We start from the raw sequence: 14,338 nt of genomic DNA on the forward strand, positions 1-14,338 counted from the left end.
TACCTCATTTTATCAACTTCGAGGTTAACTCCGGAACTGGAGCCCCCTAGGACAGTTGTTGCCGTCAACCTCTTTCTGGCAGTTCCTGCAACGGCGCTGGGACCAATCTTATTGGTGTTTGCCTTTCCATTGGAGACTTTCGGCGCCGTGGAGAGGGGGATACTCCATAATCTCCTGAGACAGATGGACGCCTACTACTGTTGGGTTGCATCCTGGGGAGGGTCAATAATTCGACCCAGACCTCGATATAAGCCTAACATGTATGTATAAACTGGCTGCCTGTCCCCCCGACACAGTGAATATGGGGAAAGGGCCAATCATGCATAGGGTAAGGCATTGCGTAGAACTTTAGTATTCTCGGTTAGCTGGGAGAATTCGGTAGAGTCGTCGTCGTTATCCGGTGGTGTTGTCCTGGGACGACTACTGTTTCTGATGTATGTTAATGATCTCTCCGAGGGAGTGAGCTCGTACATGTCACTACTTGTAAACGATGCTACGATTATGAGGAATATAAAAACAGAAAACCGTGACAAACTCTAGGAGTGGAAACAAGTGGTTGTTGGAGTTTAGTCCTAATAAGTGTAAAATAATGAAGATGGGGAAGGGAAAAAAGGAATAGAAGGTGTCTACACTATAAATGGAAGGCAACTACAGCAATAAGAGAGGTAAAGAGAGAAATTTGAGAGTGGATATTATTCCACCTCTAACACCAGAGGCACACACAGGCAGCGTGACAACGGCAGCATATGTGATGCTGACACACATTTGAACGTCGTTTAGAAGCCTAAATCAGAACGCTTTCAAGGCAACCTGCGCAGATTTTGTTAGACCAGTACTGGAATATTCAGCACCGGCCTTTTGTTAGACCAGTACTGGAATATTCAGCACCGGCCTTTTGTTAGACCAGTACTGGAATATTCAGCACTGGCCTTTTGTTAGACCAGTACTGGAATATTCAGCACCGGCCTTTTGTTAGACCAGTACTGGAATATTCAGCACCGGCCTTTTGTTAGACCAGTACTGGAATATTCAGCACCGGCCTTTTGTTAGACCAGTACTGGAATATTCAGCACCGGCCTTTTGTTAGACCAGTACTGGAATATTCAGCACTGGCCTTTTGTTAGACCAGTACTGGAATATTCAGCACCGGCCTTTTGTTAGACCAGTACTGGAATATTCAGCACTGGCCTTTTGTTAGACCAGTACTGGAATATTCAGCACCGGCCTTTTGTTAGACCAGTACTGGAATATTCAGCACCGGCCTTTTGTTAGACCAGTACTGGAATATTCAGCACTGGCCTTTTGTTAGACCAGTACTGGAATATTCAGCACTGGCCTTTTGTTAGACCAGTACTGGAATATTCAGCACCGGCCTTTTGTTAGACCAGTACTGGAATATTCAGCACCGGCCTTTTGTTAGACCAGTACTGGAATATTCAGCACCGGCCTTTTGTTAGACCAGTACTGGAATATTCAGCACCGGCCTTTTGTTAGACCAGTACTGGAATATTCAGCACCGGCCTTTTGTTAGACCAGTACTGGAATATTCAGCACTGGCCTTTTGTTAGACCAGTACTGGAATATTCAGCACTGGCCTTTTGTTAGACCAGTACTGGAATATTCAGCACTGGCCTTTTGTTAGACCAGTACTGGAATATTCAGCACTGGCCTTTTGTTAGACCAGTACTGGAATATTCAGCACTGGCCTTTTGTTAGACCAGTACTGGAATATTCAGCACTGGCCTTTTGTTAGACCAGTACTGGAATATTCAGCACCGACCTTTTGTTAGACCAGTACTGGAATATTCAGCACCGGCCTTTTGTTAGACCAGTACTGGAATATTCAGCACCGGCCTTTTGTTAGACCAGTACTGGAATATTCAGCACCGGCCTTTTGTTAGACCAGTACTGGAATATTCAGCACTGGCCTTTTGTTAGACCAGTACTGAAATATTCAGCACTGGCCTTTTGTTAGACCAGTACTGGAATATTCAGCACTGGCTTTTTGTTAGACCAGTACTGGAATATTCAGCACTGGCCTTTTGTTAGACCAGTACTGGAATATTCAGCACCGGCCTTTTGTTAGACCAGTACTGGAATATTCAGCACTGGCCTTTTGTTAGACCAGTACTGGAATATTCAGCACTGGCTTTTTGTTAGACCAGTACTGGAATATTCAGCACCGGCCTAAAATCCATACCGTATGAAACATAAAATTAAAATTGAAAAGTGCAGAGATTTGCACCTATATTAGTGCCAGAGCTCAGAGGGTTAACCTGTGAGAAGAGGCTGAAGGAACTGGACCTCGCAACCATGGAGACCAGAAGAAATAGAGGAGCTATGATAACATAAAAGATACTGAGTGGAATACCCAAGGTGGACAATAACAGCCTCTTCAAGTTGAGAAAAAGTATGACAAGAGGACACAATTGGAAACTGGATATACAAATTAGTCAAATAAATGTAAGGAAATACTTGTGCATTCCATTTGATCACCCTGTATGGGTGATCAAATGGAATGGACTAGAAGAAGAAGTTGTGGAAGTCATCTCCATCCATAACTTTAAGGGCAGGTTCAACAAAGATTGTTTCCGTTAGAATAGGTAACAACGCAATAGGAACAACAAGGCTAGTGGGACAGGGCATAAAGAGCTAGCCCTCACTTTCCCGTAGTCACTGATAAGTAAATACCAATAAGTGAGCGGAGATAGAGAAAGAAACAGAATGTAGAGTAGATATTGCTTCATATAAATTCCGACGTTTGCATTATCAATATTATCCTTAGATTCTGGAGGACGCTGAGGAGAAGATTGATGTGAGAATCGCAGCTTACCTCTCACTAGTTCCTTGCGCTACCAACTACCCAGGCTTCTTCAGTCGGATTCAGACTCTCTTGGAAAAAGAGGATGTAAATCAAGGTAAGTAAACGTAAATGGGAATTACAAATTATTATATCAGAGTTAATACCAAAGAATTGGGCTCGCTTGAGAGATCGTTAAACTGTTGAATTATTCAAGCTGGAATTCGATTGTTGTGACGGTCTCTGGAGGATCTTTGCAGTTTTTAATAGCTGGCCTTAAGTATCGTCTCGCCCTTACAATTCTTATTCTTAAAGAACTAAATATTCTTGAAGCGTTGAAACACTTGGCATACAATGTCACATACCGCCTTTATACTACACATGTTAACCGGAAGCTGGAGGTTTGTTGAACACGAATGCATACTTTTAATATTAATATTCTGATGCGGGCCAAGCTCATGTAATGTTTGCTCCATTCAGACTGTCGTCCAGCTTATAAGCTCTGAGTGTTGATGAACACGTTCACGTGAAGGCATTGAATTGTTATTCGCTGATAAGGCTAAACTATTTAACACGGAAATAAATATACCTTCCTCCCCGTTCACAATTATCAACTTCATAATTGTTGACCAGACCACACACTAGAAAATGAAGAGACGACGACGTTTCTGTCCGTCCTGGACCATCATCAAGTCAACATGATGATGGTCCAGGATGGACCATCATCAAGTCAACATGACGATGGTCCGTCCTGGACCATCATCAAGTCAACATGATGATGGTCCAGGACGGACCATCATCAAGTCAACATGACGATGGTCCGTCCTGGACCATCATCAAGTCAACATGATGATGGTCCAGGACGGACCATCATCAAGTCAACATGACGATGGTCCGTCCTGGACCATCATCAAGTCAACATGATGATGGTCCAGGACGGACCATCATCAAGTCAACATGACGATGGTCCGTCCTGGACCATCATCAAGTCAACATGATGATGGTCCAGGATGGACCGAAACGTCGTCGTCGTCTCTTCATTTTCTGGTGTGTGGTTTGGTTAACATTTTTCAGCCACGTTATTGTGACTCTTCATCTGCGACTTCATAATTCTTTCGCTAGTAATTAATATATGTAAGATTGAGGTCGTGCCTGCTTAATGATTGCATCTGTTTTCTAATGACAGCCATAAATTTGTACCATAATTCATATATTTCATTCATCATTACAATAGTAATGTCTCAACACACACTTCTCCAGGTTCCTCCTCAGCAATCCTCACATCATGTACGTCACAGAAGTATTAAATAAGTTTTTTTGCAGGAGAAAACAGCCTTTCCTACAATTAAGCTTAATCTGCATCATTACTGTTAAACTGTTCATCTATACTCATTCCGCGCCACATAGGCTTAACAATCTAAAGATTTTAAATTAAAATCTCCCATCACCAACAACCTGACACCATCTTCATGCATATTGTGTATTATCTGGTTCATTAATGTCACTAACGTTTCTTTTGCCGACCTTCACCAACAGTTGGGTCGTACATCTGGACTCACATGTGTAACTTGGCGGAGCAGCCGGGCATCAGCCAACACAGCCGCCAGCTGACTAAACTGGTGGCTCAGCACTCCCTTCAGGACAAGTTCAACACCAACCCTCTCCGCTCCTCCCGCAACTATCGCTATGCTCACTATAGCCAGATGGTGAGTCTTCCTCACTACTCTTAAGTGTGTTTGGCTTCCTTAACGACCTCTTGTATCTTTTTAGTAGTACTAAAGATAGTACGACCTCTTATCATTTTTATTTTTATTACTTTCCTCAAGAATTTTTTTATGAGCATTTAGTATCATGTATAGAAATAGACTAAGTTATTATATATATATATATATATATATATATATATATATATATATATATATATATATATATATATATATATATATATATATATATATATATTCCTGTTTCAATTCTTCCTCCGTGGTCTGACACTGTCACATTTTTCATAACGTGTTAATTTTCGTGATTTACACACACACACATACACACACACATATACATATATATATATATATATATATATATATATATATATATATATATATATATATATATATATATATATATATATATATATATATATATATATATATATATATATATACGAAGTACGAGGGAGTATGGGTTCGAGTCACTTCTGGGGTGTGAGTTTTCATTCGCATATAGTCCTGGGGACCATTCAGGCTTGTTCGCATTTGTGTTCCTCACGTGTGCCCCAAAGAATGAGGTGATTTGGTGAAATGCTATGGCCAAGATTACCATCCGAGTTGCCGTCGGGGAAGTGGCTCAAATAGCCTCGGCTATCACTTCCTTTGACGGCCGTGATGGTCAAGCGGATTAAGGCGCCCTGTAGTTACCAGTTGCGTTGCTTCTGGGAGTATGGGTTCGAGTCACTTCTGGGGTGTGAGTTTTCATTCGCATATAGTCCTGGGGACCATTCAGGCTTGTTCGCATTTGTGTTCCTCACGTGTGCCCCAAAGAATGAGGTGATTTGGTGAAATGCTATGCCCAAGATTACCATCCGAGTTGCCGTCGGGGAAGTGGCTCAAATAGCCTCGGCTATCACTTCCTTTGACGGCCGTGATGGTCAAGCGGATTAAGGCGCCCTGTAGTTACCAGTTGCGTTGCTTCTGGGAGTATGGGTTCGAGTCACTTCTGGGGTGTGAGTTTTCATTCGCATATAGTCCTGGGGACCATTCAGGCTTGTTCGCATTTGTGTTCCTCACGTGTGCCCCAAAGAATGAGGTGATTTGGTGAAATGCTATGCCCAAGATTACCATCCGAGTTGCCGTCGGGGAAGTGGCTCAAATAGCCTCGGCTATCACTTCCTTTGACGGCCGTGATGGTCAAGCGGATTAAGGCGCCCTGTAGTTACCAGTTGCGTTGCTTCTGGGAGTATGGGTTCGAGTCACTTCTGGGGTGTGAGTTTTCATTCGCATATAGTCCTGGGGACCATTCAGGCTTGTTCGCATATATATATATATATATATATATATATATATATATATATATATATATATATATATATATATATATATATATATATATATATATATATATATATATATATATATATGTCGTACCTAGTAGCCAGAACGCACTTCTCAGCCTACTATGCAAGGCCCGATTTGCTTAATAAGCCAGGTTTTCATGAATTAATTGTTTTTCGACTACCTAACCTACCTAACCTAACCTAACCTAACTTTTTCGGCTACCTAACCTAACCTAACCTATAAAGATAGGTTAGGTTAGGTTAGGTAGGGTTAGTTAGGTTCGGTCATATATCTACGTTAATTTTAACTCCAATAAAAAAAATTGACCTCATACATAATGAAATGGGTAGCTTTATCATTTCATAAGAAAAAAATTATAGAGAAAATATGTTAATTCAGGAAAACTTGGCTTATTAGGCAAATTGGGCCTTGCATAGTAGGCCGAGATGTGAGTTCTGGCTACTAGGTACGACATATATATATATATATATATATATATATATATATATATATATATATATATATATATATATATATATATATATATGACAATGTCAGACCACGGAGGAAAATGAAACAGGAAACAGGATTGTAGAAAGCTTTCTACAATCACTTCTATTCAATACCCATTGTTTCATGTTCTGGCTTGTGTTGATGAAATTAATACCTTATTAAATACCACCTCACCCCATCCACCTCACTCAAATGTAGATATAAACAAAATCGGAGATGTTCTATTCTATTCAGTAAGTTCTATTCAGTTGTGTATATGTTAACTAAAGTCTTTGAAAATGTAATAAGTTTTACGAAATGCGCTCAAGTGTCGCGTCAGACTAGAAATAAAAATGAATTTTGGAGAATTGATTTTTGAATTACCTCCAACAGTGAAAAGAAATGTACAAAAGATTGAGAAAATTCGTGTTAGAATTATTAATCTTACTTTTTCGGTCATATTTAATAATATATGTCTACAGGAAAGACTGCTACCAAAATATACTAATATATATATATACATATTTATATATATATATATATATATATATATATATATATATATATATATACACGCACTTCTCGCCCTACTGTGCAAGAACCGATTTGCCTAATAAGCCAAGTTTTCCTGAATTTATATATTTTTCTATTTTTTTTCTTATGAAATGATAAAAGCTATCCATTTCATTATGTATGAGGTCAATTTTTATATTAAATTTGAGTCAAAACTAACGTAGGTATAAGACCGAACCTAACCTACCCTACCTAACCTAACCTAACCTAGCATAACCTAACCTAACCTAGCATAACCTAACCTAACCTAGCATAACCAAACCTAACCTAGCATAACCTAACCTAGCATAACCTAACCTAACCTAGCATAACCTAACCTAAACTAACATAACTAAGTCAATAATTTATGTTCTTAATATAATATAATAATAATAATTCAAATAATCCAATTGGAAACAATTTGTTGAAAAAATAGAAAATCACTCTGCCTATTAGACAAATCGGGCCTTGCATAATAGGCCAAGAAATGCATTCTGGCTACTAGGTACGACATATATATATATATATATATATATATATATATATATATATATATATATATATATATATATATATATATATATATATATATATATACATATATATATATATATATATATATATATATATATATACATATATATATATATATATTATATATATATATATACACATATATATATATATATATATATATATATATATATATATATATATATATATATATATATATATATATATATGAATAGGAAGGGAGTACCACCTCTAGCTGGAAGAAGGGGGACCCATAGCCTCGGAGGAAACCACGCATAACGCATTAGAGGGAATGTTTAGATCCCCTCCAATACAGTTTCTGTGTGCTTTTCTCCTACCACCCCCTTCCTTGAATATTTTTTTGTCCTTTATTATGCATTTGATGGTTACAAGATATACATGGGTTGATACAAAAATAATAATGCAAAAAGGTGCTTAAAGGTTATGGATCTCTTGAAGAACACAACAATGGGAAACATTGATGAATGTCACAGACGGGTTCGATCATTGTTGCAAGTCAAACACTTCTTCGAATTCCTCTGAAGTTGGACTAGTGCCCAAGACGCAACAGGCATTTCCCCTCTGAATCGCAACACTGAGGCGCTGGAACAAGAAACTTTTTGCTCTCTGGTCTTTTGTAGCGCTGATCAATTTGTCCCCCAATTCCTTCAGGAACTTCAATGCACATTTTCCCCACGAACCGAGGGTCTCCGAGCCGATCGGAACAAAGCTGTAGCAGTGTGCTAGACCTCTGTATTTAATAATTTTCTGCGATTCCCTGAAAGAAGCAGCACCACCGCTTTCACGTGTGCTGTAGTGGAGGTAGGTACTGGCCAGTGTGGCAGCGCACGTGTAGTCCCATACCACTTGCTTACCATCCTTCCAAGGTAGCAAGGTGACCCCATCAGGGCGCTTCTGAGGGTCGTTAGGTCTGGATAAGTGTGGTTCTCTTTGTGCCGGGCAGCGGGCTGTGGCGAGGCTCCTCTTGATGATGTCGTTGACTTCTTCATGTCTTGCAATTTTACCCTGTGATTTACGACATACCAGACCATGACGACCATATTGGTCTGCCATCGCAGTTCCGCAGATGCACCTATGTTCGGTGAGGATGGGGGCGGCAAGGCGAAGGGCAACTCCAATGCGGAGAGCGTCATGACTGAGGCGAGTTCCCAGGGCTGCATTGGGCACAGCAAATAAAAAATCCCCGGCGTGGGGTGCTGTTACCGCTAGGAGGCGGGCTTTGTTTTCAGCATCAGCGTTGTCAATCATTGCTGTGACAGTCTTTTCCATTATGGGGCTATCCCAGTGGGCCTGCTTGTGGTCTTTTGGGACTTGTGGTCGGGGTTGAGGGTGTGCAATGGTGTCCCATTGTCTGGCTGCTTCGATGAACGTTTGATCATGAGTTCCCGCTGTCTCTCTCATACGCTCTGGTAGGATCTGCCCTACCAATTCGTTGGCTGCTGTACATGAGGATAAGAATGCTGGAAGTGCTACCTCAGTTGCCTTTCGTATGCCTATCCCTCCAAATCTCACTGGTAGTGTTGCTTGGTCCCACTGACTGTCATCTAAATCTAGGTTGAGCGCCTTCCTGAATATTGACCTGAGGAGCTCATCATATTGATTTAGAAGTGGGTTGCCAAAAGTTGGTGCACACCTTAAGAAGTATGTTAGCCTGGGCAGGGTAAGGCACTTTGTGAGAAGGTAGAGGGCATCGTGGGAGTCCAAGTCCCCAATTCTCTCTTCCATCCTCTTTAGGTCTCTAAACTTTTCGTCAAGGACTGCAGCAATGGCATTGTGGCCCAGAGGTGCTCCGAGTAGTGTGCTGTCGGTAGGTTTAACGACTGAGGCTTCTGGTAGAACTGATTTCACTGCTCTAATGATTACTTCACTAGATGCAATAATTTCGCACTTGGAGGGGCTAAGAACGAGACCCATGGACTCCCCCCGTGTCTTCACCAGCTGTAAGTCTTCTAGCAGGGAATCTTGTGTGCCTGCCAGAGTGCCATCATCCAGGAACCAGATGTTGAGCTCGCTGGACAGTCTGGTTGTAATTTCTCGAACCGCTATGCAAAAGAGGAACGGTGCAAGTGGGTCACCCTGTTGAATTCCCTCTGCTGAGGTGACTTCATGTTTGCCAAACAGGAGGGTTGAGTCTTTGCTGTAGCCTGCTGACACAAACGGGAGAATGCTTGGGCAATGTTCCTGGACTGCAGTGAGGATTGCTTCCCTTTTGACCGAGTTGAAAGCGTTTTTAAAATCTAATTTTACTACTGCCTGGTCTTCAGTAAGAGAGCTAATGTAGGCTCGTGCAGCATGAGCCGCTGCTTCACAGCCTTGGGGGACTCCAAACCCCAGCTGGTTGGGTTGCAGCATGGTGGCTGCTTCCGTTCGGATACTTCTGACAGCAGCCCTTGCAACTAGGCGGCGAAGGGTATTACCAACGGCAATGGGTCTGATTCCTCCCCCCTTCTTTTTGAGGGCACATAGGGATGCACCAAAGAAGAATGGTTTGATTTCATCAGGGATTAACCCGGCGAGGCAGTTGTTGACAAACGTTGTGATTTCTGTCAGGAGCGCTTCTGCAGCTGGGCCAAGAACAGGGTTCACCATTTCCTTCACATGTTGAGGTCTTACCCCTGTGTAGCCTCCTGAGGAGCCCGGGGGAAATGAAACGATAGCTTTATAAACCTCTGACTCCCGGAGGACGAGAGGTTCCTGATTCCTATATATGTATATATATATACATATATATATGTATATATATATATATATATATATATATGCCCACGATGCTTTTTATCTCCTCACCAAATGCCTATCCCTTCCGAGGTTAACCTACTTTCTGAGGTGCGCCCCATCTTACAACAACCCAAAGCTTGACGAGTATGACCTCCTACTGAAGACCATGCTGGAAAAAGTTGTTAACCTCTCCCTCAACGAATGCCAGTGGAAACAAGCCACTCTTCCTGTCAGGCTCGGTGGCTTGGGTGTCCGCACCGCCACCCAAATTGCTGTCCCAGCCTTCCTGTCTTCCTCCTCAGCATCAGATGACCTGGTTAAGGAAATTCTACCTGACACCCTGAGTGATGTAGCGGGGATACAGGACCCCGACTACACGGAATGCGACACGAAATGGGGTGCCATGACAGACCCAGCACTCAGACCAGCCATGCCGAAAGCCAAGAAACAATCCAGTTGGGACAGCCCCATTGTAGACAAAGAAGCCACAGCTTTGCTGGAGGCAGCAACAACCCCCAGTGATCGTGCACGCCTCACAGCTGTGCAGGCTCCCCATGCAGGGGACTTCCTTCTAGCAGTCCCTATGTCTGCGACAGGCACACGTCTTGATCCGCAGGAGCTCCGTATTGCAGTCGCTCTCCGCCTTGCTGCCCCTATCCACACTGTTCACAGGTGTATTTGCGGCGAGGCAGATGCTGACGAATATAGATTGCATGGCCTGCACTGTGGAAAATCGGGTGGTTGGCACACTAGACACGACGAAGTCAACGACATCATTAAAAGAAGCCTTGCCTCTGCTCAGTGTCCAGCGGAGAGAGAGCCCCGCAACCTACTGAACCGTGACTCTGTTAGCTTTGCCGGCCGACCAGACGGCAAAGAGGCTGTAAATCTACAGCCTCTAGGAAGCGAACTTTTTCTTGTGTCCTCTTAATGTTCATTTTTTGTATAAAATCAGATATGTAACTGTATAACCTTGCATAATAAAGTGTACATCATAATATATATATATATATATATATATATATATATATATATATATATATATATATATATATATATATATATATATATATATATGTCGTACCTAGTAGCCAGAACGCACTTGTATGCCTACTATGCAAGGCCCGATTTGCCTAATAAGCCAAGTTTTCATGAATTAATGTTTTTTCGACTACCTAACCTACCTAACCTAACCTAGCCTAGCTTTTTCGGCTACCTAACCTAACCTAACCTATAGAGATAGGTTAGGTTAGGTTAGGTAGGGTTGGTTAGGTTCGGTCATATATCTACGTTAATTTTAACTCCAATAAACAAAAATTGACCTTATACATAATGAAATGGGTAGCTTTATCATTTCATAAGAAAAAAATTAGAGAAAATATATTAATTCAGTAAAACTTGGCTTATTAGGCAAATCGGGCCTTGCATAGTAGGCTGAGAAGTGCGTTCTGGCTACTGGGTACGACACATATATATATATATATATATATATATATATATATATATATATATATATATATATATATATATATATATATATATAATTATATTTCAGTTTAACTTTGGTGGAAGTATAGATGGTGACGTGATCTTCACACCTGATTCTTATCTACCCCGACGAGCGGCCCTCAACCTCACTCTCGACCTCCTGGACAAGTCTCTCAATATCTTCGAATTTGGTGGCGACTTTAGTGGCCTGGAAAAGTATGCTGAAAGATTTTTCGGTAAAAACGGATATTTTGAGAACGAGGGAATTGAAAAGATTCTGGAAAGTCTCAGACCAAAGCGAGATATTCAAGATGAAAAGATTCAAGAATTCCAGAGACTTTACGACGAGGCGAGAACAGTAAATGAATTAGAACTCAGCATAGACGAGGACCCGAGAGCATCTGTGTATCTGAGGGTGTTCGGCAACGAAGTACTTCACTTAGACAATGCCCTCAAGGCCAATCCACTACACTTCCTGCAGCAGCTAATTAAAGAGTTATCAACTCCAAAATCATTTCAGGTAGGTTTAATAATTTTATATTTGTAAACCGCATATTTTTACGCATTAAAACAAATATATATATAAATCTTCTCGGAATGTGTTTAGCTACAACATGAAGAGTATGTGTACCTAATTAATTGAAAACTAATAAAACTACATCAGGTTGGCATAAGGGATCTTCCAGGCTACTTTTGCATCATTTTCATAGGTTCAAAACTAAGCTAAATAAAATTAATTATCTTCAAGATTATTTTACTTTACAATTATCATTTGTCTCATTTTTTTTTGTTATATATTAATCTTGAGTCTCTACTGATGTTTTTGTTTTCTCCACCAAACTTGTGTATCCTTCATGGTTATCTATGGTCATCTTTATTCTACTTCTAATTGCTTTAATTTTTTTTGTTTACTTGCATTTATTGTTGTGTTTTGCTATAATAATTCTCTAACTACAGCAGATTTAGTATTTATGTAAGCATCTACCTCAGTGTCATCGTAAAATCTTGCTCATAAATATAATCTTACCCTGTTATTTTTATAAATTTTAAATTTAATTGTAATATGATTTATACATCATTTATTGTAATTAATTGTTGAGCTCATTTTGTTTTCTTAAGTTCATGCTAATTATAGGTTCATAACTACCTATATAAAATTATTTATCTCTAAGATTATTTTTACTTTACGATTATTATTTGTCTCATTATTTTTTTGCTATATATTAATCTTGTCAGTCTACTGATTTTTTGTCTTCTCTCTTGACCTAACTTCTGTATCCTTCCTGGCTATCTGCGGTGATCTTTACTCTACTTCAAATTGTTTCTATTTATTGTGTACTTACATTTATTGTTGTGTTTTGCTACAGTAATTACTTTCTATTTACAGCAGATTTAGTATTTAACTGTTCCTGTAATTTCTTGTATTATTGTATTGTGACATTATTGCATCTATATGCTTACTGATATTGATCCTGATCGAAATCTTCTGTCCCATACCCACACAAATCAGCACATTGATCATGATTATTGCAGGTATTACACTGCAAATCTTGCAAAAAAAAAAATCCTAAATAGCACCTACTTAGTTTACAACCAAAATGTTAGATCATTTGGTAAACATTTTGATGATATACATGCACTACTCACAGCACTAGGTACTAAATTATCGTTCATTATTTTAACAGAAACCTGGCTAAGTAAATATTGATCCCAACTCTACAACTTAGCTGGTTATAAAACCATTCACAACTGCAGACCTAATAAAAAAGGAGGTGGCTCAGCAATATATTACCAAGATATCTTCATCTGCAATAGTGTCGTTAGTGATAGAGACGACTATTGTGAATATACCTTGCCAAGTTCTCCAGTAAATCCCTTAAATCCTCCTTGACTATTGGTGCCATCTATATATTTCCTAATACCAACATAGCTTTATTCTCAGACAATGTAAGGAATCTTATCATAAATAACAATCTCAACAAAAATCACATCTTTCTGGGAGGTAATTTCAATATTGACCTGGGTCTTCAAAACAAACCTCAAGTTGACTATTTCCGTAACAGCATGCACTCCTGTATGCTAATCCCCACAATCACCAAGCCCACCCGAGTCACTCAAACATCTGCCACTACCCTGGATCACCTATGGACTAATATAACAGCTCCCCTTACATCTGGGGTAATTTATGACAGAACAACTGACCACTATCCTACTTTCCTCATAGCAAACATGGACACAACACCACCAGAAACCAAGAAACTTTCATTTAGGCTACATAGTGAATCAGCTTTAGGCAATCTCTCTAATGCACTTCACAATATTAACTGGGAATCTGAATTCAATAATACACAGGATATAAACTCATTAACTAACCTCTTTCTCTTCAAAACTCTAAGCTTCTACAACACTCACTGTCCCCTAATTACCAAACAAGTAACTGACAAAAAAGTAAACAATCTGTGGTTCACAAGTGGCATACTCAAATCAATAAAAAAAAAACATGAATATGAAAAGAAATTTAGGAGTGGCCTAGTTACAAAGGAAGTAGTTAAAAGGTACTCATCAGTGCTTACCAGTATCATAAGAAAAGCTAAACTTTCATATTATGAGACTAAATTCAAAGAAGCAAAAGGCAACATGAAAAGCACATGGAATACCATCTCTACTATCTTAGGAA

At 39.8% G+C, this 14,338-nt stretch overlaps 1 protein-coding gene across 1 annotated transcript in view; it reads left to right on the plus strand.

The window, feature by feature from the left end:
• The window catches only part of LOC123770248 (uncharacterized), a 327,397-nt gene that overhangs the window by 139,978 nt on the left and 173,081 nt on the right, over positions 1-14,338 (plus strand). Inside the window, exons 15-17 of the mRNA XM_069339624.1 lie at positions 2,786-2,918; positions 4,337-4,506; positions 11,729-12,181. Of these exons, the coding sequence (XP_069195725.1) occupies positions 2,786-2,918; positions 4,337-4,506; positions 11,729-12,181 (756 nt within the window). The remainder of the gene's footprint in view (positions 1-2,785; positions 2,919-4,336; positions 4,507-11,728; positions 12,182-14,338) is intronic.

The sequence above is a fragment of the Procambarus clarkii genome, chromosome 42 (assembly GCF_040958095.1).
Source record: "Procambarus clarkii isolate CNS0578487 chromosome 42, FALCON_Pclarkii_2.0, whole genome shotgun sequence".
Classification (NCBI taxonomy): Eukaryota; Metazoa; Arthropoda; class Malacostraca; order Decapoda; family Cambaridae; genus Procambarus; species Procambarus clarkii.